This window comes from Esox lucius, chromosome 9, assembly GCF_011004845.1.
Source record: "Esox lucius isolate fEsoLuc1 chromosome 9, fEsoLuc1.pri, whole genome shotgun sequence".
Taxonomy (NCBI): Eukaryota; Metazoa; Chordata; class Actinopteri; order Esociformes; family Esocidae; genus Esox; species Esox lucius.
In genome coordinates, this window is record NC_047577.1 from 19,147,381 (window position 1) to 19,172,835 (window position 25,455).

General features: G+C 43.1%; 1 protein-coding gene across 5 annotated transcripts; it reads right to left on the bottom strand.

Annotated features, from left to right (window-relative positions):
- Positions 1-341: 341 nt before the first annotated feature.
- Positions 342-15,741, bottom strand: akt3b (v-akt murine thymoma viral oncogene homolog 3b). Of its 5 annotated transcripts, none has more exons than XM_010889298.5 (14): positions 15,485-15,741; positions 13,064-13,537; positions 12,127-12,252; positions 11,541-11,652; positions 11,214-11,361; positions 10,930-11,061; positions 10,613-10,678; positions 9,371-9,439; positions 8,041-8,163; positions 7,633-7,761; positions 5,731-5,945; positions 5,090-5,177; positions 2,477-2,579; positions 342-2,351 (listed from the first exon to the last, which is right to left on the bottom strand). In XM_010889298.5, the coding sequence occupies exons 2-14, from the start codon at positions 13,107-13,109 to the stop codon at positions 2,266-2,268; spliced, it is 1,443 nt and encodes a 480-aa protein (XP_010887600.1). In that variant the 5' UTR covers positions 13,110-13,537; positions 15,485-15,741; the 3' UTR covers positions 342-2,265. The 5 variants fall into 5 exon arrangements, with proteins under 5 accessions (XP_010887600.1, XP_010887598.1, XP_010887601.1 ...); XM_010889296.5 differs by having other exon boundaries at positions 13,064-13,541; XM_010889299.5 differs by lacking the exon at positions 15,485-15,741 and adding an exon at positions 15,226-15,456.
- Between the last annotated feature and the right edge of the window lie 9,714 nt (positions 15,742-25,455).

The following is a 25,455-nucleotide window of genomic DNA, read 5'->3' on the forward strand; positions in this document are numbered from 1 at the left end:
AACTTACTACATCACTGAGTAAATGTACTGTATTTTCATCAGTTCATTGGCAAATTCAGGCTTAAAGTAAATTGTTTTCCCATGGACAGTGAGCAACAATATATATTTTTTTGTATGAATGGAAATTACAATCGATTTAAATGTGACGTAAGATGTATGCCACCAGCATATTCCCGCCCATCAAGTCCTGGGTCACGTTTGTTGGGGCACAAAAGTTTTGGTATCGTTACATTTGTGTGTAATGAACATGGCCCATTCAGAATGTTGTTAAGGGCATTGCTTTACAGTTAGGTGGGACTTAATGAAGAACCAAAGGAATAAAGCAAATTTACACCACAAAAAACCCCTGAAATGTATTCTTTAATTTAATTTAAAATAAATACTACCACGGCAATGCAAGTACACTATTGGGTTCTTGCCCTAATGTTTTGGTAAGAAAACAAACAAGCAAACAATCAAAAAAATAACAATTGGATAAAAAACAGACTTTAGTAATGTATCCAACATCATCATCTCCGAGCGCCTAAAAGAGAGGTGCCTTTTTGATTCTGAACAATGGACCGGGTAACACTGCCTAAAATGACACAAACGTATAAATAAAACAAGTACTATGTTACAAAAAAAAAAAAAAGGGGGGGGGGGGGTTGGGGGACCGGTAACAACCTGATGTAACCATGGTCCCACTTAAAGGGGAAAAAGGAAATGTTACAGTGCATACTCCATACTAAGATTAATCCCCAAGTCACGCGAGCTAGGATGGGTGTCGATCAACAGTCCTCTCGTCTCCATGGAAAGCCTCTGGACAGACGGGATGAAGCGACGATGACGTCAGCCACAAAAAAAGAAACAGGAGTGCCCAGTCAGTCTGTGTTGTCCCTCCCTCTCCCCCCAAGAAAAAAAAAATCATAATTCTGGCCTTGGTTCTCGTCAGCAAGCTTGAAGTACAGTCACACACAAAAGTTGTCTGGCCAAGATACCACTAAACCCCCCCCCCCACCCCCCCAAAAAAAGGCATTGCATATTTACATCACAAAAGGTGGGGGGAACGGCTTTCCTTTTTCCCACGCTCTCATTCTCACACGGTCCTCGTCATATCATACACGAGTATATTCATGGCTCAGTTTCACGTCATCTGTGACCAGACATGATTAGTGATTATTGAGGTCTTCCTCCCACCACCTCGTGGCTCTGGGAAGAGGGCCGAGGATGTGGGAGAATGGGATTGATGGGTAGATTTCTTTTGACAGGTATGTCACAAGCCATACTGGCAGACCTCAGAGCTGGCTCGGATGTTACATAGTGTGTGTGTGTGTGCGCGTTAGTGTTATAACAGCATAAGGTGGACCTGTATGAGTCACGTCCCTTGTGTAAACATCCATACAACTATTTTTTTTTTTTTTCTACAGCTATGAAAATAAGTTAATCAAATGACTGTGGAAAAAGATGCAAAAAAGGCTTTATATCTCCTTGTAGCTTTTCCCTGATGGGTTTGTAAAGCTAAACCGGTAGCTGAGTTGAATGTAGTTGTGCTCCATGTTGCCTGAGTGAACCTTGCAGTATCTGGCAGTTTAGTTTATTTAAAACAATGACCAAGTAGAAATCTCTGGCTGATAATGAAAAGAATGAAGAAAAAAAATAATAATACTGCGACGATGAAATGAAACAAACTGTTCGTTCTGTCTATTTAGGGTTGTGTTTTCTGTAGACAGTGATTCTTGTTGCCATGGGATTGGGGAATGTGAGCCACCATGGCATTGTAACTGCAAAAAAAAGTATAACTATCAGAATGAACCACAAGCCATGCACTTGTACACACTTAGAATACCCCCCGACCCAAACCCTGTCTGTATGATACGAAACATCTGCACACATAAGGCAACATTTTTGGTTTTTGTTCCCTATAACGGCTCTTTCAAACCAAGTGCAAAAAAGTAAAAGAAAAAAAAATAAGACAAAAAACTTTAACAGTTCGACAACTTAATACTGACAGATAAAAATAAATAACAAAAACATTGCCTTCTGCAGTAAATAGCGTGGAAAATGTAGGAGACTTTTTCTTTTAGTGTGGGGAGACCGTTTGAGTCTATCCCACTGTGCAAAACCCCTTTTATAGTCCCTAAAAAGACGACTTCTCCCAGTCTGCACATGAGTACAAAGGAGGAGAGAGGGGAGACTTTTCCTAAAATGGCTACGTGTTTTCCTCGAAACGGCCGTGTGGCGTGGGTGGGGTGGGGGGGGTACTGGCTGGCTGGCTGGCGATGACCTTCACTCTCGTCCGCTGGCCGAATACGAGAATTGTGGGAAATGAGGCCTCCGTTCGCTGTCACTCTCGCTCATTCCATCCTCATCAACTGCGCAGAGAGAGGCAGAGGGTATCAGAGAGGCAGAGATAGGTGATACTTCACAGATTGAAAAAACTGTCGTCTGCAGCAAAGAAGTGGACTGGCGTTGCAGAGGGATTCGGGGTGACACTTACATTTTTCCGGTGGAGTGATGGTGATCGTCTGTGCCGTGAACTCCTCGTCAAAATACCGGGTGTCAGTCTCCGAGGAGACCTGGGGCATGAAGGGCGGGACCAACTGTAAAGGAGAGGGAGGGGACAGTTGTTATGAAGGGCGGGACCAACTGTAAAGGAGAGGGAGGGGACAGTTGTCATGAAGGGCGGGACCAACTGTTAAGGAGAGGGAGGGGACAGTTGTCATGAAGGGCGGGACCAACTGTTAAGGAGAGGGAGGACTGTTGTCATGAACAGGGTGGACAAAATAACAGAACCACCTAATAATATCAAGAACTTAAGTAAAGTAAAGAATAAGGCCATGCTTTGCTTTCAGAACAACTCCAATCCTTCTTAGAATGGTGTCATACAAGTCCTGAACTGTGTGAAGTGGAATTTCCCACCATTCTTCAAAGCCTCCAGTTTGAATGAGGTGGAAATCTATTTCTAAGTCTGCGCTCCCGAACTTCCCATAAAGATTCAACGTTGTTTAGATCTGGTCATCAGGGAGGCTATGGAGGTGCTTGACATCATCCTGGGGTTGAATTTGTTTAGCAGTGTGTATGGAGGCATTGTCATCCCAGATCATCATGAGGAACCAGTATTTGCACCATAAGGTGCACCTGGTCCTGTAAAACGGCCTCATTTACCATGGCTGTTATACGACCATGCAAAGCAATCATTGGACCCATGTTGCTGATAATGGGCCTCAGTACGCTCACGTAGATATTCCATTGAAAATCAGCCGTTTCCAGCTACAAGTCATTTACAACATTAGCCATGTCTACACTGTATTTCATGTAATTCTAATGGACCAAAACAAGGTATACATTACCGTTGACCCTAAACGGTAATGTATGAACTGCTAACTGGCAATCAACCTAACGGGAACTCGTTTTAGTGACTTCCACGTAGCGGTCCTTTTCCATGTGCTGTTTCTGGCATTTCTTCCACCCCCTGTGTGGCCCACGAAGCAGGTGTTTTAATCCAAATCCACTGAGAGTGGTGCTGGCATTCAAGCCCTCACCAGCAGCATTGCAAAAACTGCGCTCCATTTCACATTCCTCAATTGTCATGGGCTGTTACAATGCCTAAGTGCAAAATAAAAAAAATTCTGGTCGGAAACTCCACGGAAACATTACACAGAATGAACTGAGCCAAGCATGGGTGCAGGGACAAGTGGGACAGATGTCTGTGGGGCGACACGTTCATATTTGCATAACAATGATCCTTTTTTCCTCCACAGAATGTTCAGAATGTGTAGAAACGCTGGCGGGAGGGAACAGAACGGTTTCAGTGGTCAAGTTCTTTCCCTGTTTATTTTTCACATCGCACAATGTAAGCTCTTGGAAAATAATACTGTCACGAAACCAACATTATGACATTACCGAAACCAGGTTTACTCTTTTAATACACTATAAGATCATAATAGGTGACCCCTAAGCAATACCGCAACAATGAAAACACAACAGACAAACTCATATGATCCAGATAAATATACTGTAAGCATGTAATAATTGGCCTGAACGGTCCATGCCTTGTGTATCCTGTTCATAGGACAAATTCCAATTTCAAATGACTAATAGTTCAGCATATTTTGGTTCAATGAATGTATTTTTCGGGTCAAAACTGTTGCATTCATGAAGAAACATTACAATCCTATGGTCACTGTTTTCATTAATTTAACTATGTAGTCTATGCTAGTCTTATCTGAGTAGGTTAATCGAGGAGTGGCCAAGGTCTATTTAACAACACACAGTCAATTATTTGGTTATATCTAAATCATCAAGTGTTTCGCCTGTAATATCTTTTACTAAATGTCGGTCAAAATGCCATTAGCTTTGAACTTGAAATCCAAAGGCCAAGTATTTGTGTAACTTTTTACAAGCAAAAAGGCATCTTGGGTGTTTGTGACATAATGCCATTACTTCGAGGTGAACAGCTTTTCGGTAGATTCCCCTAATTCCACACCAGTTGTGCCTTATTGCTTACATATAAGCTTTCATATAACAACATCAGCACTCACGATTCAAACAATAAAATGTTTTCCATTGTTGAAAAAAATATGTATAAATGATATATACAGTGTATCCACATCAAGTCACATTGGTATTCAATACAGGCCTTAAATAGTTTGGACTGCATTTTCCCTGTACATTCTCCCATTTCGATGTAAAAACGTGTCTACTCTTTTCTTCAAAGTCAGCAGAGTAGAGCGTTTACAAATGGTCTTTAAAAAAAAATAAAAAATCCCAATGTGACAAACCCCCCCCACCCCCCCGAATATCACACTCCCTCCTACGCCCATTATGCTGGTTAAAGCACCAACTAGATGGAGCAGGCAAGAGGCACGCAAAATGGTGCACTGCCTCTTTACAGAGTGCAGATAAGTCCCGCTGATGGACAGGCTCGATCCTCTTCAAAAGTAACATTATAGGGCTGATGTTCTAGTGTCAACAAAGTACAGACCGTTACAGTTTGTTACAGTACAACGACACTGGCTCTCAACTGACAAATCCATTAAATGTAGCGCGGGGGTAAAATGGTAGGTGATTAAGCATGTGAAGAAGAAAAAAAAAAGTAGTGCAGACTCACCTTCTTGTCGTAGACGTCTTGCCAATCTACCGCCACGAAGAAGCTGTGGCGCATGATCTCCTTGGCGTCATCTGGCCCGCCGCCGAGCCTGTCAGAAACAGGGAGACGCACAGAAGTGAACGCTTTCTTGAAGAGCTGTCATGAAACAACACAGGAACACCAGCCAGGTGCAACTCCTGAAATAGCATTGAGAGAGCGAACGCTCTGCCTGGAGTTTATTTCCAGCCTACGTCTCAAGTTTTACCATCAAGGTCTTTGTGACAAACTTTGTCACAAACAAGGAACAAATAAAAACAAATTGAGATGAGGTGGTGTGAGGCAGTACTTCACAGGGCACCGAGAGCCAGCCAGCAACTCATGTACAAACTCCCAACTATTCATTTCCTTTATGGAATTGAGAAGACACGCTCATCCAGAGCGACTTACATTAAGGGCATGCATATTCCCTCTTTTGAAATGTGTTGGTGTGTCAAACTATTAAGCAGTTTTGTTGGCTGATTAACTGACCAAGCTTTCGGCGTGTAATGCTTATTGCTGGTGCCTCATGGTGTGTGTGCGCCTGTGTTAGTCTGTGTTTCTGGGAATATGCGTGGGTGTGTGTGCGCGAACTGTGGGCGTCCTTCTCTCTGCCGCTTTTGTACCGTTTGTTAGGGTCCTTGATGAGCAGGCCGGAAAGCAGGGACTTGGCGTCGGAGGAGAGCGTGCGTGGGAACTTAATCTCCTCCATGAGAATGAGCTCAAACAGCTTCTCATGGTCCTGGTTGTAGAAGGGCAGCCGGCCACACATCATCTCATACATGACCACACCCAGACCCCACCAGTCCACCGCCCGGCCATAATCATTGTCCTCCAGAACCTGGTTAAGGACATGACAATATGAAATATGACATAGGGAGTGTAGTATCAGTTTGGTGTAATGACACGATGACATTATGAAATATGACATAGGGAGTGTAGTATCAGTTTGTTGTAAGGACACGATGACATTATGAAATATGACATTGGGAGTGTAGTATCAGTTTGGTGTAATGACACGATGACATTATGAAATATGACATAGGGAGTGTAGTATCAGTTTGGTGTAAGGACATGACACTATAAAACGTGTCATGTCCTGAAATATAAGGGCATCCATACAATAGTCCTACACAATTTAACAATTTCTACATTTTTGTCTGTTGTCAGGAGATCCCAACTGACTCAGTATTACTTAGTTTTTATATTATTATTAGTTATATTAAATATCTGGAATATAAATTATATAAATAACCACCATAAAAAACACTTGAAATACACTCACCTAAAGGATTATTAGAAACACCATACTAATACTGTGTTTGACCCCCTTTCGCCTTCAGAACTGCCTTAATTCTACGTGGCATTGATTCAACAAGGTACTGAAAGCATTCTTTAGAAATGTTGGCCCATATTGATAGGATAGCATCTTGCAGTTGATGGAGATTTGTGGGATGCACATCCAGGGCACGAAGCTCCCGTTCCACCACATCCCAAAGATGCTCTATTGGGTTGAGATCTGGTGACTGTGGGGGCCATTTCAGTACAGTGAACTCATTGTCATGTTCAAGAAACCAATTTGAAATGATTCAAGCTTTGTGACATGGTGCATTATCCTGCTGGAAGTTAGCCATCAGAGGATGGGTACATGGTGGTCATAAAGGGATGGACATGGTCAGAAACAATGCTCAGGTAGGCCATGGCATTTAAACGATGCCCAATTGGCACTAAGGGGCGTAAAGTGTGCCAAGAAAACTTTCCCCACACCATTACACCACCACCACCAGCCTGCACAGTGGTAACAAGGCATGATGGATCCATGTTCTCATTCTGTTTACGCCAAATTCTGACTCCACCATCTGAATGTCTCAACAGAAATCGAGACTCATCAGACCAGGCAACATTCTTCCAGTCTTCAACTGTCCAATTTTGGTGAGCTCGTGCAAATTGTAGCCTCTTTTTCCTATTTGTAGTGGAGATGAGTGGTACCCGGTTGGGTCTTCTGCTGTTGTAGCCCATCCGCCTCAAGGTTGTGCGTGTTGTGGATTCACAAATGCTTTGCTGCATACCTCGGTTGTAACGAGTGGTTATTTCAGTCAAAGTTGCTCTTCTATCAGCTTGAATCAGTCGGCCCATTCTCCTCTGACCTCTAGCATCAACAAGGCATTTTCGCCAACAGGACTGCCGAAATGGTTGCGCGTGAAAATCCCAGTAACTGAGCAGATTGTGAAATACTCAGACCGGCCCGTCTGGCACCAACAACCATGCCACGCTCAAAATTGCTTAAATCACCTTTCTTTCCCATTCTGACATTCAGTTTGGAGTTCAGGAGATGGTCTTGACCAGGACCACACCCCTAAATGCATTGAAGCAACTGCCATGTGATTAGTTGATTAGATAATTGCATTAATGAGAAATTGAACAGGTGTTCCTAATAATCCTTTAGGTGAGTGTATCTCACAACTTGTCATTTTGGACAGTGTGAGGTACATCCACACACAGTATGTAGTGTGTGTATGAACTCTGACCTCTGGTGCCAGGTACTCCGGCGTGCCACAGAAGGTCTTCATGGTTGCCGCGTCGGTGATGCCTTCTTTGCAGAGGCCAAAGTCTGTGATTTTGACGTGGCCGTCTTTATCCAGCATCAGGTTTTCCAGCTGCCAATGACAATTATTTTTAAGCCCTAATAATACATCCAACCCTAATTTATTTTATGTTTACATGTAGTGACAGTGAAGTTCTGTGAGTGTTATGATTTATAGGCATATCCTATCTTTCTCGTAAATAAAATCTTAACTTAGTCTCCCATTGACATCAATGCCATCCTATGTTATTCAGGATTGGCAGGATTTGCCCGAGAGAATTCTACACAACCATCTAAATCTATCACAACGGTATCTGTCGCCATTGCCAATAGCTAATATATTAGAGTTTACCTTAAGATCGCGGTACACTATCTTGGCAGAGTGCAGGTAGTCTAAAGCTGAGACGATCTCGGCGCCATAGAAACGTGTGCGGTCCTCAGAGAACACTCGCTCTCGTGACAAATGAAAAAATAGCTGTGGGGACAACAGGACAGATAGTCAGAAATGGTATGGAACCAGGAATACACGCAAGAAAGGTACTGATTAAACACAGACAAACCTTAATTCATGCATACAGTGGGGAGAACCAGTATTTGATACACTGCCGATTTTGCAGGTTTTTCCACTTACAAAGCATGTAGAAGTCTGTAATTTTTGTCATAGGTACTCTTCAACGGTGAGTGACGGAATCTAATACATTAGCATTTTATTGCATGACATAAGTATTTGATACATCAGAAAAGCAGAACTTAATATTTGGTACAGAAACCTTTGTTTGCAATTACAGATATCATATGTTTCCTGTAGTTCTTGACCAGGTTTGTACACACTGCAGCAGGGATTTTGGGCTACTCCTCCATACAGACCTTCTCCAGATCCTTTAAATTTCTGAATCGAAACACACAGCCAAGGCAACTAAGGAGCATCTCAAGGTCCTGGAGTGGCCTAGCCAGTCTTCAGGCCTGAACCCAATGGAAAATCTTCGGAGGGAGCTGAAAGTCTGTATTGCCCAGCGACAGCCCCGAAACTTGAAGGATCTGGAGAAGGTCTGTATGGAGGAGTGGGCCAAAATTCCTGCTGCAGTGTGTGCAAACCTGGTCAAGAACTACAGGAAATGTATGATCTCTGTAATTGTAAACAAAGGTTTCTGTACCAAATATTAAGTTCTGCTTTTCTGATGTATCAAATACTTATGTTATCCAATAAAAAGCAAATTAATTATTTAAAAATCATACAATGAGATTTTCTGGATTTTTTAGATTCCGTCTCTCACATTTGAAGTGTACCTATGATAAAAATTACAGACCTCTACATGCTTTGTAAGTAGGAAAACCTGCCAAATCGGCAGTGTATCAAATACTTGTTCTCCCCACTGTATATAGGCATCTTTAAAAAGGTATAGTTACATTCACTAAGTTCTCTGAAAATATGTTTGCTTGAGTCTTGGGCTGATGTTTACTGTGAGTGCTCATTTTTGCCTTTCAAATCCTAATGAATAAAAGGGCCTTGATCAATGTTCCAAACCTAAGACACTGCATGAATAGCGTTTCTGGAAATAATGAGTGTTTACGGTTCTTGTAAAGAGCACCTGTCTCATGGAAACGATTGTCAACACACCTGCGGTGTCTGGAACACTGCCGACATGTCAGCTAAGCCCTAAAGTAGCATGAGTATCTCTTACCTCTCCTCCATTCACATACTCCATGACGAAGCACAACCGGTCCTTGGTCTGAAAGGAATACTTCAGAGACTGGAAAATAAAAACCAGTTGTTTGTTGCACAGTGATTGTTATTCTTCCCTCAGACAATGGTTCAATAATCCTTTCAATAGTATTTAATGACATGTACTGTACAATATTCCCAGCAAACTGGGGACGTCCTAATGACATACAGTAATGTTCCCATTAAGTCCCCTGAAGGGTTGTTGCAAGACGTTTCTCCGCAACATTCGATGACCACAACGGGATGACACGCGATGCTTACAAGATAACGTTTTCTGGTAGACTTTTGACTATTTCCCTGTTACCAGAATCCCACAAGAACCATGTTGGGACCTTTTCCAGAGGTTGTGCAATGGTCCAAACTGCCAGGATGTTTAAAGATGTTACATCACGGCCCCCTGGAGGTTTTTATCATGAGATGAGTTTCAGGTGTCTCCAAACATTGAAAGTAAAGCAATTTAATGGTATGTACGTTTTTTTTTTTTATGGTAGGTAGTTTGCTTTTCAGATAAAATGTGTATGTATGTGTGGGGGAGTCTGTGGCCATTAGGAACAAGCCTAGGATCTAGACAATCACCATAAAAGAGCATCCTAAAAACCTCCCCTGGGTGAGGCTAGTGTGGTCTAAGCCACTCCCACCAAGTAGGTATACTGCTGCAGCTTTGAACTGAATACGACCTACTGCTCTGTCAGAAAAACAACAACAACATTGTTCTCTATACTTCCAACTGCCACAAATAAAGCGTAAAACACTGCCCCAGAACCTTTTCCATCGAAATATTCCTAGTTCCCAAGAACTAAACAAAAACCTCCAGAAGACCATGACCAAACATCCAGGGCCTTTTCCCATAAAAGTCTAATTCAAGTAAAAATAAAAGATGTCAAGTAGGAAGTTAAAGATAGAAAGTATCCACATGTGGAATATGCTCCACACACTGTGTTGTTTTCCATAGCATTAACAAGTAACACCACTAACTGCTTGTCATTTACCAGTACTGGGTCGTTGTGGATTTCAAGCACATTTACATTTCAGTCATTTAAGCAGACGCTCTTATCCCAAGTGACTTACAGGAGCAATTAAGGTTAAGTACCTTGCTGGAATTCCTCAAACATGCACTACCATTGACCAGGGCCTTATGAGCGCAGCCTGTTCAGTTGGAGGCGTACTGGACAAGTAAATGCCTTCTCGAAACAATACTCACAGTTAGGAACGGATGTCGGGTGTTTTTTAAAACTCTGCTTTCTGTGAGTGTATGAGCGACTTCATCCTGCATTAGAAAGAAAAAGAGGACGATTAAAGGGACAGAAAGGACAGAGAGAGAGAGAAAGAGAGAGAGGGTCACGGTTTTCCAACCAGTCTCTAATCAACTACACTGACGGGATCTTCTAACAAGCCCTCTCAGACACTCATTCTTTATACTAGCTTCAAAGTAAGTGGTCCAATGGGTTAGAAAAATCGCTGCTTGCTGGTGCCTTATGTAAAATGAGTTGACAAACAGCCATTTGCTGTGGCTGGTACCTTGGCGATGATGACTTCTTTCTTCAGGATCTTCATGGCATAATACGTTCCGCTCGCCTTCTCCTTGACCAAAATGACTTTCCCGAAAGTGCCCTTGCCCAGTAGTTTCAGATAGTCAAAGTCATTCATTGTCTATCCATAGAGAAAATTGAGTAAGAGAAAGAACACAGAAAAACATGGGAAGGGACGAGACAAAGGGAGAAAACCTTGAGTCAGTGGTTTGTTTTTCGGGGGACAACCGGGCCTTAGCAGGTGCATCTGTCCGACCGCCATGTGGCCCTCACCTTCCGTTTGTGGTGGCTGGTGGAGGTGTCCATCTCCTCCTCGTTGACCTCGTTCTCAATCTGCGACGTGGGGCAGCAGATGAGCCCCTCCTCCTCCTGGCTGGCCAGGGAGTCGGCCACAGTCTGGATGGCCTCCGCCCACTCGTCCCTGGAACCAACCGACAGCAGCTTACTTTAACATGCTAACATGCTGTGCGCTGAGGAAAGTGCCCCTTTCCAAAGTAGGCTGGCTTAAACTAACAGAGGAGTGAGACAGAGAGGAAGAGGGATGGTGGCAGAAGGAATTAGAGGGACAAAAAAAATTAACGAAGGAGCAAGCGAGCCAACCTCTCATTGGGCGTGTCCACGTGGAAGGTTCTCTCAATGACAGTGGTCCACTGCAAACAGCGGATGATGAACGTGTTGGGCTTGGGCCTCTCCGTCTTCATCAGCTGGCATTCTGAGGAGTAGGCGGGGGGGTGGGAGGGAAGCGGGGCAGCAGAGTGTTGAGGGAGGGAAAAGGTGAAAATGACACATGTGGGTCAATAGACGTGTGACTGGCTCGAGTTCTTTCCATGACTGGGTTAAACATTTGTTGTCCAGTAGTGTTTCATACGGTAATGGAGCAATGTGGTGTTGTATTACATTCAAGGAGCAGTATATCTGGTCTGAATGTCACATCTTGGTGTAACAACTGCATTACAATACAGGCCTATATTGATATTTTCAATTGACAGGAACAATTTTAAGAACCAGTATGTTGTAACTGATCCTCAAGACACCAATGGGTGACTTCTCTTACGGAGGAAAACTGGAAAGTATCAGTTGAGTTGGCCTTTTAGTCCAGGACCAGGCTTAGAGTCAGAGGAACCGCCCTGAAATGGTGACTGCCAATAGTGAAAAATTGTGAGTGGCAAAGTTGTGGAGGACCTACTTGCTACGGAGAAGTTGTTGAGGGGATAAGCCAGGTCAGCATCTTGTGGTTTGTCCTTGTAGCCAATAAAGGAGCCGTCCGTCTTCAGCAGGAAGTAGCGTGGCCTCCAATTCTTTATGTACTCACCTGCAACAACGAATGGCTAATTTGAACCAATCTCGCTAGCTCCCTGCTAGCTTAGTGACTGTCCGGCCAACTGAATTAGTTCAGTGTTTAGACCTTGGCTGAGCCCCAAACGCTTCCTTGCTTTTATAGTGCAGTAGTCCACTTCAAAAGAAATTGGAGTGCCATGTGTCTTAGCCCTGGACGACTCTAAGTAAGTGGATTCATTTAACACTAAGGCAGGATTCATTACGGTTCAAACAAGACAGTACATTAGGGTCCATGCTTGCATTCCCTCACAAAGATCTCAAAGTAGACCAAGTAGAACACCATTTTGCTAATAGGCTAACGTTACACTTTTTCACCATGAGAGACAACAGTAGCGGTCTTCAAAAAAATGTGTGGCTAAAGCAAAAGGGGAAAAACAAATTTGTTTGCCAACTATCAATTCCAAACCCCAAGACACATCTCTGTGTCTAGATAACTTGACTTTGTATGAGCACAAAAGTGCCTTAAACAAATTCAGGCAGCTCTGAAAGGAAGGATCTGGGGAGTTAAGCCGCCATCTGAGATCACAGCACCACAAGACAAACGTGTATGTGACAGTGTCACAGCTCGAGGCGAATCAGTATACAAAGGAACACACACTGCACATACATACATCCGACAACCAGTCATACACATGTGGCTGAATGCATTAATATGCAATTGAGAAGTTCATATAATATAGTGTACACAATAAGTTTAAATGATATTAAATCTGAGGGTGGGGGGGGGGGGGGTGTAACTGTTGGAAGGACGGTAAACCCCCTCCATCCTCAACCGGTCAGCTCACCTCTCTTTTGAACCCAGCCTTCCTTGACAACGTTCAGGTCGCTCATCGTGGCTCTGACTCAATCGTCCGCCCGGACCCAGGGGGTTGGGTCAGCAGTCCTGACCTTCCGGTCCCTTCCTCTTCCTCACAAACACACACCCGATTGTCTCTCCGAACTCGGCCCGTCAGCCTCTGGATTCTCTCTATCCCTCCTTCCCTCTCTCTCTCTCTCTCCCTCTCTCTCGTTTACACAAACCCTCTAGACTCACTCTTTCTCTGCTACTTTCTTCTCAGTACCTCACTCTCCTTTGGTCTGCCTCCTTTCCTCTCCACTTCTGGTTTCCCCCTACTCTGTCTTTACTCAACCTTCCTCTGCCTCTCGTTTCCTGTCTCACACTCTCTTTCTCCACTTCTCTCTCTCTCTCTCTCCCTCCCTGTCTCTCTCTCCCTCTCTCCCTGTCTCTCTCTCTCTCTTTAGGCACTCCAGCGGCGACTCTGCCTGGGAGGAAACACGGAGAGAAAATGTCCATGGATCGTTCCCTCCACACCCACACACTCCACTCCCAAAACCCCCTTCCCCTTCTGGTTCCTTTGCAAACACTTACGTGAGCACCGGAGTCATTGTTAAGACCCAGAGCTCGCTTCCCGTCCCGTCCCCTCCCTGCCCGCTGGCAGTTAATCCCCCTTTCCTCTCTCCCCTCTACAGTGGGTCCACAGCTGCGGATGCAGAGCCCTTTGCCAGACTTTCTTAAAAGGTGCACCTTCTTTACGGGCCACCAATGCATCTATTCTGGTACCTATGGATTATGCTAAGTGGTCTATCAGGGTATGCACAAGCTACATCAGAGGCGAGGTCATAGCCACGGATAAGGACCAGGCAGGGCTTTGCCTCTTTTGAACTGCTCTGCTGCGAAATTGTGTGTTGGCGTGAGGGCTTTACGTAAACATTTGATTGGTGTGATTGATGCGCTTTGACAGCAGTAGGAAGCAAATGGCTGTGATCTGTGACTTATCGTCAAAAAACAAAGCTGTGAACATTACCGTTTTTATTCCCAATCACTAGTTCCTAAATACGAAGGCTAGAGGCTAACATGAAAACATTAGCACGGGCCTCTCGGCTGTATTAAATCCACAAACAAAATGTTTCAGTTGTAATAAATTCCACCTAGTTTATCACTCAAAAACCCAAATGAGATGTACCCTGTATAAATAGCAGGCCTAAAGTCAAAACAATTTTTTGGGGTGATATGGTTATTTTCAAGTTTTAAAACAACGTTGGTAGCTGAATTCATCTCATTTTTGGTTGGATCAACATGAACGACCATGTAGCTGTTAGCTTTAATGGCCATGTATCTTTACTACCCTATGATATAGAGTCAAATGATGTGCATGTCAACCCAGGTGTGGAATTTGTTTAATGTGAACCCCCACCAGCAGGAAACTCGAATGCACTAACAGTGTTTTGTTGTCATCGATGACTGGATGCCTGTGAAAAACATCAGACGACAGATGTGAAAAACCTGGATCTGGGATGGAAAACAAATAGGAGCAATCCAATGACAACAAAAACAATGGCTGACATGAACTGGCGTTCCATTTTAGATGCGATTGCATGTTCACAGCTGAAACCTTTTCCCGCAATAACTGTATCCGCAATAAATAGGACAAGAGACATCGCTAAGCCTCGCACCACATACAAATATTGAAACAACAGCTTTTGTTTCAAGGGCGTGTGGTGTCATTTGCTATTACATAATAACAATACCCTCCCATATACAGATTCCATTATGGAATAATAACAAGGGGCACAAAATAAATACTGGATAATGGTGATATTTACACAACGTTCACGTGCCAGTAAATGGATAAAATGTCAACTGATTCGGGAAAGAATTTGTATACCGAGCTAGCCTGTAGGGCTAGCTAGCTAATAGATGCTAACTAGCCACTGAGGCTAACGAACGTAGGTTGCCAGCAACCAGCTAACTATCAGACAGTCTCGTCTCCTCCTTAACGTTTTGCATTTTTTATGATAAAAAAAAAAAAAGTCCTGTGTCGTTTGCGTTTCCTTTTACTATGTAGATATAATAACACACATGTGGCAATATCTTTCATTGCAGACATTTTATGTTTAGACTACAGCACAAAAACTGACTGGGCCGAAGCCAGACATCTCTACCAACCCATCAATGTAGCTTGCGCTTGAGAATCAGCCCAAGCCCTCCCGTTGCAGCATCCCAGCAGCAGCATCACATCCAAACTTGCAAATGACGTGCATTCGTGCTGGCTAAAATGCTAACGGCTGTTCCCACCCATGTAACGTTGAGATTAGGCTTCCACCAGCCCAAATAAATTACTACATTAAATGACCACTTCATAAACCTTTTCTGCTAATATTTCTAAAATGTGTAATCACATTAAAACGTTATTGTTTTATTTTACCTGGTAGTGGTAGTCGAATACGATAAGGACACCCCCTTCGAGCTCTGTCTTGTGCTTTTAACGGAGCCAAATATTTGGTAAGAACAGCAAGTCAGTGATAAAAATAGAAGGACCGTGATGTATCCATAGCTGCTGTGGCTGCGGCCAATTACAAAGCCCGAAAATAATGTTTTGTAGACAGAATTTGCCGCGACAGTCCTTCCCGGCTCCGCCACAAGCTCCAACAGCCTGCCACTGGTTCTAAGGAAATCTCGTGACGTCACGTGTAGACAGATTTTCCGACGACTTCCCTCCTCATGGCATCCATTCGCTTTTGTTGGTCCCCGGCTTTTGTTGGTCCCCGGTGTCAAGTAAGTGTCCACAAAAGCATTAACGCATAGGCTTACACTTGGTCATGACAATTGATGGAATTTATATAGTCGACAGTGTTCTAACCAGTGATGATGCAAAATAGTTGATAGGTTATGCATTTGAAATTTCAAACTGGTTAATTTTATCTTTCAATATATTTTACTATCTAAATGATGGGGGGCTTTGTTTAAATACTCTCATACTAGTGGCCAGTCTAGCTTCCTTCATGACAGAATGCCCAGAATGCACATGAAGCTCTTAGTCCTGGAGATCACAAGAACTGCAAAAACAAGGAATGTATTTGCTCCACTGTGTCATGTAAAATGTGTGTACAAAAGCAATCAAGCAGGCTTACATCTTGTCATGACATTTAGAGGTATTTATACAGTCGACAGTGCTCAAACCAGAGAAAGTGTAAATATATAGTATAAATATTGTTAATAGGTTCTGTGTTGGCTATTTCTAAGTAAATATGTTATTTAATGTTTAGTTTTTAATTATATTTGATGCATTAGCTATTTATAATTAAATAATTTGAAATCCTTTCAGGTAATAGCGCTTCACAACCACCCTCTTAGGGACTGGCAGACATTTAACATTTTTGTTGTAGCTCTAAACTAGCTCATCTGATTCACCTAATCAATGAAGTGATGATTAGTTGACAAGTTAAGTCAGGCTATCAGCTCTGGAAAAGTTAAAAAACATGAAATGGCTGTTGCCTTTCACTGAGGAGAGGTTTGTGAACCCCTGGAATAACGACTTTGTTTTAAATATTCACATACTAGTGACCACTCAAGCCTAATTAACGGTAGCCTGCCAAGAAACACACCAGGACCTGTGAAAAATCTTTCCAATAAGTGGTTGCAGATGGTGACATCATTTGAACTATTAGAAACATTTCCAAGTTGATCCTATGTCTGAAAATGAAAATACCATTATCTGATGTTTAGTGAAGGGCGTTAGTGATGTTGGACAATGGGGTTGTTTTCATTCTACCAAATTCTTTAAGATAAGCAAAACTTTGGATTTGGCCTGACTACATGGCCGGACTCAGGGTGTGGTGCCTCCACCCAAATAAAAATTATACATCAGGTTATATTGACTTTTCAGTGGGCCAATTGGACTAGAGCGGAGAGGGCGTTTGGGAAGAAATACCACCCCCTAGTGTTCAAAAGACAAATTAAAGGAATACAACTCGACTGAACCCACTCACCCTAAAACGGACGCATACTACAATGTGATCATTGTAAGGACCCAATTCACAAAGTGTCTCAGAAAAGGAACTCTGATCGAGGATCAGCTTTTCCATTCTGACCACAGTGAATAAGATAATATCGTCACATCCTTGATCACAACTCCGGCTCTGAGACGCTTGAATAAGATTAATGAATACAGACCTTGGTTAGTTTTCATCCAATTACTTGAAGATGAGCTAGTTTCCCTGAAGCGGCCTAATTAAAGTAGTGTTAGAGTTGACCCTTTCTTCTAGTGTTAGTTAGCTGAGTGCCACTGGTCTGTTATAGAGATGGCAGGGTTCGATTTCTCTCCCGTGGTAACTAAAGGAGGATGTGAGTCATTAGCTAGTAATGGCATGTATGGGTTGAATCCCAAATGGCAACCTATTCAGTAAATATGCCTTGAAGCACAACACTTTTGACTAGAGCCCAGTCTGGTCCCTGTTGAAGAGGAATGGTGGGGCACTTCGCAGGGAATAGGGTGCCTGGGACATGGAGAGAAAAGACTGCTCAGTATGGTGGTAAAACCTAGGTTGCTACATGAAAACAACATTGAACAGTGAAACATCTCCTCTCCGTTACCCCTCAAGTCACTGGTAAGATGGATTGATGCTGTTTAAGGAGGGAATTAATGGAGACTTTAGGTTAACCAAGATTAGAGTCATCCGGACACAGTTGGGAACAAATATTATTTATTTTCTGGTCAATATATAATAACTTGTTTTCTCTCCTTTTTGACCACCACTTCCCTCTGTTGGTTTAACACTGATATTGACCATCTACAGAATTCTATTAACTTAAAGTTCTATAATGACTAGTAGCTCTTTTGAATGAATGCAATGAATAATTAGCCAGTTATCCTATCCTTGTATGCTTGTATGCTGAAACACCATCTCTGGGATAGCATAGCAGAGTGGAGGGTTGTAGGCTAGCAACACAATGTAACATGTTTTCTGCAGCTGAAGCCTGCAGGATGGCTGGATCAGGGGCAGCTATGAGACTGCACGAATTCAAGGAAAGACAGGACTTTGACACATATACAAGAAAACCTGGATCAGCGCTGAGGTGAGTTAAGCTGGTTAGCTACAAAACAACGAGCCTGTTCCCAGATCTGTTACCTAATATATTCTGTTGACGTTCTTCTTCTGCCTACACAAAATGTTTTACTAAATAAATTAGTCACTAATCCAGACTTGCAAAAGTATTCAAACAAACCCCAGACTAATTATTGTATATTACTGAATTACAAATGGTACATTGAAATGTTGTTCTATTCCCACGCATTACATTTGATAGAGCCACCTTTCAATACCAAAACAGCTTTAAGTCTTTTAGGGTATATATGTACCAGCTTTGCAAAGAGTTTTATAGTGATTTTGCCGCATTTGTCCTGACTGCTCAAGGTTGTTCAGGTTGGTTGGATGATATTGTGTAATTTTCAAATAGTGCCACAAATTCTCAATAGGATTAAGATCAGGAATTTGACTAGGAAATTGTAAGACAAGGTAATTGTGTTCTCATGTATTTTTATTTTTTTGGAGTTTAAGTGTTTTAATTATATCTAATATCCGTGGGTATATCTAACATCCGTGGGCATGGCACAGCACTTGGCTGGAGAAATAATTTTGGGTTACCGTGGAACTATTTTAGTTGAAATTGAGATTTAAACCTGTACACAACCAGCATCTAGAATAATATTTGCATGACACTACAAAACATATAGGCTTTCTGTGTTAAGGTAGTAGCAAATACCTGTTTTTTATTGTATTTGTTAAAGGTGGAGATCTGTAAAGAATGAACTGAGAATAATTAGGGTTAACTGCCTTGCTCAGGGACAGAGAAGACACATTATTTTACTGTTGTGGGCTCAGTGATTTGATCTAGCAATCCACCCTAATTTATTTGATCAGTTGAAGTGATACTTTTGGTTGAGTCCGATTTTACAGTACATGTATGAAAGGACCATGAGCATTGACCAAATCTCTTCTCTTAGTTATTCATCCAAAAACTCCTGTTCTGAAATGGACTCTTTAAATTGTATTTGCAGAGTGACACGTCAGGGGAAGGACGTTCGAGGACTGTACCCTGTTCAGCTGGGCAGAGTGACACGTCAGGGGAAGGACGTTCGAGGACTGTACCCTGGTCAGCTGGGCAGAGTTCACGTCATTTCCTCTCAGGATCGCAGGTATACTGCCAAGAGTACAGAGCTAATTAAATCAAATCTGCTCCGCTTTGTACACATGCTATACACAGCTTTTTACACAATTTTTTTTCCAGAGATTAACATTGAAAAGTTCATCACAAAAGATAGAATGTGTGAGTAGATACTCTCAATTTGGGATTTATCTATTGCCATGTTAAAGCAATATGATGTGCCAACGGCCCATTTATAGCTATGGGAATATTTGTTCTATAACATATCTGTTCTATAGAAATACCGTCCTTTTCAAAATGCCTGAATGCTGTGTACACACAAGTATAGTGATATTTCACACCTATGGCACACTGTCTATAAAGCCCTTTTCCACAAATTCCCACACTCACTAACCTCTTTATTAACATATAAAAGCATTTCCTACAAAACAAGATAATTATATTGGCTAAACCTATTGGTTCCTTCACTGATCTTCCTTTACAGTATCTGCTATTTCCCTCTCCTCCATCATCTCAGCTTCTCTCTTCTTTCTCCACATCTCTCCTTGCCTTCCCAGATTTGGGTGCATCTTTCCATTTTCTTCTTTGTAAGTCAAGAAAGGAGACTCAGGCTCAATCACTGTATTGATATAAAGGAAAGTATTTTACAACATGTCATTCTACCCTTGTCATTTACTGGCATACAGTCAAGAGCATAGGAGCAGGAGGGCATGTCCCTCCAGTGTTAAAAGCAGCTAAATTGGTCCCCCCCCAAATAATAACCACATTTTGTAAAAAATATAAAATGCGCCCCCCGCAAAATCAAAATACTTGCACACAGTCAACAATAAATACTTTGTTTGAGGCTCAGTGTAAATACATTTGCATATACATTAAAATGTATCTAGTTTATTATCACCACTGTCAACTAGCTAGGTTTGTGTGGCTTAGATATCAGCCAAGGTACTAATCACTTCGATATCAGGAAATGAAATATCAACAAAGCTAGCTAATGAGTTGTCAGTTATGGGAATTGGGTTCAAAGCGTAACAGTATGTATTTCAACAACCCAGCAAACCTGCCAGCCAAGCCAGCCAGCTTAGACAATACAAAACATACCACAATAGTTTAGGTGACATCTAGAGATGAATTTGATGAATTGACATTTAGCTGGTCACACAACAGTTATTGTGAAATAACAAAAAAATATTAGATTTTTCTAGCTACATATCATGCTTGTCTTCATTATTGTCAATCTTTGACTAATTTTACACAATGGGGCAGAACAAAGAGCTTAGGCATTGCTTGAAGGTAGGAGGGGCCAGTTCCCAGTTTGCAGCATACTGAAAGCTCCCTGGTTCCTGCACATGGTGGTTCAAATTAACTCACTGTCGCCCAGTGTGGATGGGTGTGATGTCGGACAAAGCTGCATTGTGTTGTTGGGATTTACCAAGACATTGTGGTAGATCGGGCGCCTGCCAGATCAATCATGCTTGAAGAACTGCACAAGGGAGAAATCAGTATTAGACTAAACACTTACTCACAAACACAATGATGAATATCACAGACACAATGCTTCATTGGACTGTTGATAACTGTTGGAAAACCCCGACCCAAAAAAAAAAAAGCCTGATTGAACTCAAAATCCCAACTAGACATGCCTAAATCCTCTGGGAAATTTTCTCTGGATGAGTAAATCAGAATTAGAACTTGCCACAAACCAGCGATGTGTTTACCAAAGCATTAAACTAATAAAGGACGTTAAGTAAATCTGGTGTGCTTGCCAATGTTGAAGTTATCATGGTTGTGAAATAGTAACAGTAATATTATTAGTTCCAGTGGTAGTGGCAGAAGTGTTAATCATTTATAGTAGTGTAGAGTTAACGCACGTTCTAGCGGGCAGATATAGCAGATATAGTAAGCTGTCGTTTCATGTGTTAAGTGCACAACAAGATTTATAGTATCAGAAGGAATCGTAAGAACACTTTTCTGGGGGTTTAGGCTGCTTGGATGTGCTGGGTGGTAGTGTCCACATTATGACTCGAGGGTGAACAGTGGACCCAAATGTGGACAAGAAAGCCGGACAGATTCCATATGAAATGTTTATCAACGTACAGGTACAGGGAAAAGCTGTCCCGTAGTCAGTGGATCGGCGGAGGTCGGGAAACAGAGAGGAACGGCAGAGGTACACAGGGCAGGCAGACTGGTAGTCAGGGGTCAGGCGGAGGTCGGTAACGGGAGCAGAACACCAGAGGTACACAGGGGCAGACAGGCGCGTTGGTCAGGGTGTGACACATTATAAATGTAGTGACAAGCAAATTAGTCTAGATAAGATTGTATCTATATTCACTTTGGCAACACATACTGCATACTAAAATTGACACAACACAGTAAAATCTGGTTGATCCAGACAGCATGGTCACTGCCACAGATGACACGTAGATATACAGTTGGGCTGGGTTTGCCTACCCAGGCAGAAATTGAAAAATGTTGGCATTGATTTTGGGAGTTCGGTGAGGCCATGGAGAAGGACTATCGGCTGGCCTCGAAGAGATTCTGGCAAACCGTCCGGCGCCTCAGGAGAGGGAAACAGTGCCCTACCAACGCTGTTTACTGTAGAGGTGGGCAGCTGTTGACCTCAACTAGGGATGTCGTCGGGCGGTGGAAGGAGTACTTCGAGGATCTCCTCAATCCCGCCGTCACGTCTTCCATTGAAGAAGCAGAGGATGAGGGCTCAGAGGTGGTCTCGTTCCATCACCCGGGCTGAAGTCACAGAGGTAGTCAAGAAACTCCTCGGTGGCAAGGCACCGGGGGTGGATGAGATCCGCCCTGAGTACCTCAAGTCTCTGGATGTTGTGGGGCTGTCTTGGTTGACACGCCTCTGCAACATCGCGTGGCGGTCGGGGATAGTGCCTCTGGGATGGCAGACCGGGGTGGTGGTCCCTTTTTTTAAGAAGGGGGACTGGAGGGTGTGTTCCAACTATAGGAGGATCACACTTCTCAGCCTCCCCAGGAAAGTCTATGCCAGGGTGCTGGAGAGGAGAATACGGCCGATAGTAGAACCTCGGATTCAGGAGGAACAGTGTGGTTTTGGTCCAGGCCGTGGAACACTGCAGGAGCTTGGTCCGCATTGCCGGCAGTAAGTCAGACTTGTTCCCAGTGCATGTTGGACTCTGGCAGGGCTGCCCTTTGTCGCCGGTTCTGTTCGTAATTTTTATGGACAGAATTTCTAGGCACAGCCAGGGCCCGGAGGGTGTCAGGTTTGGGGATCACACGATTTCGTCTCTGCTCTTTGCGGATGATGTTGTCGTGTTGGCCCCTTCAAACCAGGACCTTCAGCATGCACTGGGATGGTTTGCAGCCGAGTGTGAAGCGGTGGGGATGAAAATCAGTACCTCCAAATCCGAGGCCATGGTCCTCAGTCGGAAAAGGGTGGCTTGCCCACTTCAGGTTGGTGGAGAGTGCCTGCCTCAAGTGGAGGAGTTTAAGTATCTAGGGGTCTTGTTCACGAGTGAGGGAAGGATGGAACAGGAGATTGACAGACGGATTGGTATAGCTTCTGCAATAATGCGGTCGATATATCGGTCTGTCGTGGTGAAGAAAGAGCTGAGCCGCAAGGCGAAGCTCTCGATTTATCGGTCAATCTACGTTCCTACTCTCACCTATGGTCATGAGCTTTGGGTCATGACCGAAAGGACAAGATCCCGGATACAGGCGGCCGAAATGAGCTTTCTCCGCAGGGTGGCTGGGCGATCCCTTAGAGATGTGAGAAGCTCGGTCATCCGGGAGGAGCTCAGAGTAGAGCAGCTTCTCCTCCACATCGAGAGGGGTCAGCTGAGGTGGCTTGGGCATCTGTTTCGGATGCCTCCAGAACGCCTTCCTGGGAAGGTGTTCCGGTCCCGTCCCACCGGGAGGAGACCCCGGGGAAGACCTAGGACACGCTGGAGGGACTATGTCTCCCGGCTGGCCTGGGAACGCCTCAGTGTCCCCCCGGAAGAGCTAGAGGAAGTGTCTGGGGAGAGGGAAGTCTGGGCATCCCTGCTTAGACTGCTGCCCCCGCGACCCGGCCCCGGATGAAGCGGAAGAAGATGGATGGATGGATGGAGACCAAAATAGAGCTTTATGGTCACAACCATAAGCGCTATGTTTAGAGAGGGGTCAACAAGGCCTATAGTGAACAGAATACCATCCCCACTGTGAAGCATAGTGATGGCTCACTGATGTTTTGGGGGTATGTGAGCTCTGAAGGCACGGGGAATCTTATGAAAATTGATGGCAAGATGAATATAGCATGTTATCAGAAAATACTGGCAGACAATTTGCATTCTTCTGCATGAAAGCTGCGCAATGACCCTAAGCATAAGGCCAAGTTGACCCTCCAGTGGTTACAGCAGAAAAATTTTCTGGAGTGGTCATCACAGTCTCCTGACCTTAATACCATCGAGCCACTCTGGGGAGATCTCAAAAGTGTGGTTCACGCAAGATGACCAAAGACATTACGTGACCTGGAGGCATTTTGCCACGGGGCCTCATAGACAACAATTACAAAAGACTGCACAGCCACATCCCCAGTTATAAGATGGTGTGTACACTTATGCCACCAGGTTATTGTAAGGTTTCTATTTTTCATTTTACCCCCTCGAAGATTTCAGATTGTTTTTCAATTGAACTGTTCACATTATAGGTCACATTAAAAGTGGAAATGGTTCTGACATGATTTATCTTTGTCTCGTTCTTTTACATCACAAAAACCTGACATTTTAACAGGGGTGTGTAGACTTTTTATATCCATTGTATATATCTATCTATATATATATATATATATATATATATATATATGGCCACTTCATTAGGAAGAGTTGCTGCATAACGCAGATGCTGTAGATTTGTCAGCTGCACATCAATGATGCAAATCCCCCTTTCCTCCACATCCCAAAAGTGCTCTATTGGGTTGAGATCTGGTGACTGTGGAAGACATTTGAGTAGAGTGAACTCATTGTCATGTTCAAGAAACCAGTTTGGGATTATGTGGACATTGTGACATAACACGTTATCCTGATGTAGCCCGTAGAGAAAGGGAACACTGTGGTCATAATGGGATGAACATGATCAGCAACAATATTCAGGTAGGCTGTGGCATTTAAACAATGCACAATTGATACTAAGGCGCCATAAGTGTGTAAAGAAAATATCCCACACACCATTACACCACCACCACCATTCTCCTCTGAACTCTGCCATAAACTGGCGTTCACTGGATATTACTTTCTCTATAATCCCTAGAGATGGTTGTGGGGGAAATCTTAGTAGACCAGCACTTTCTGAAATACTCAAACCAGCCCGTTCTCACAATACTCAACTACATGTCACATTCAAAGTCACTCAAATCACCTTTCTTCCCCATTCTGATGCTTGGTTTAAAATTCAACAGAACTTCTTGACCATGTCAACATGCCTAAACGCATTGAGTTTAAGATATCCGATTAACAAGCAGTTAAAAAGGTGGCCGGTGAATAGTGATGGCCATTTGAGGCTTCTTTAGCGTTATTTTAGCAGCAGGATATTATGCTGGCAGCACTCAGATTTTCTTTATCACAATAAAAGCCATCATTGTATAAGGCAATAGAGTTAACAATCTAGTCTGTGAAAAAGAACAGACAAGAATAACATTGGAACGGACATTAAACATAAAATGTACAGACTAGATTGTTAGCTATATTGCCTTATATAGTTCAATGATGGCTTTTATTTTGAAAAAGAAAATCTGAGTTAGCACGGCTAGCATAATATCCTGCTGCTAGAAGAACGGTAATGAAGCCTTGAATGTCCATCAGCACTGGTGAGTGTATATCACACCCTATTGTTGTGCTGTACATGGCCTCCACTCACGTATGTCATTTTGTATTTTTGTATCATTACACCAAAACACATTGAGTATGTGTACCAGATTGGAACTGCTGATCTTCTGTGAACCATGAACCATTGTTAGTTTGTTATGCGTATGTGATTGTTAGTCAGGGGAGTGGCCTTTCCTATAAACATTCTGATGTTTGGATACTTCTGGAGATACCTTTTAACCATGTTAAGGTCTGTGTGCCTTAGGTGGGCAGGAGCACTGACAATGGTTTTAAACATCACCAACAAAAAGTATGTTGCCTGTTGAACATGTGAAGGCAGTGCTTTTGCAGTAGGCATTGTGTTGTATGTAGCGATAGGCTCTATGAACCCCTTGGGGTTTGTGTCAATTGTTGT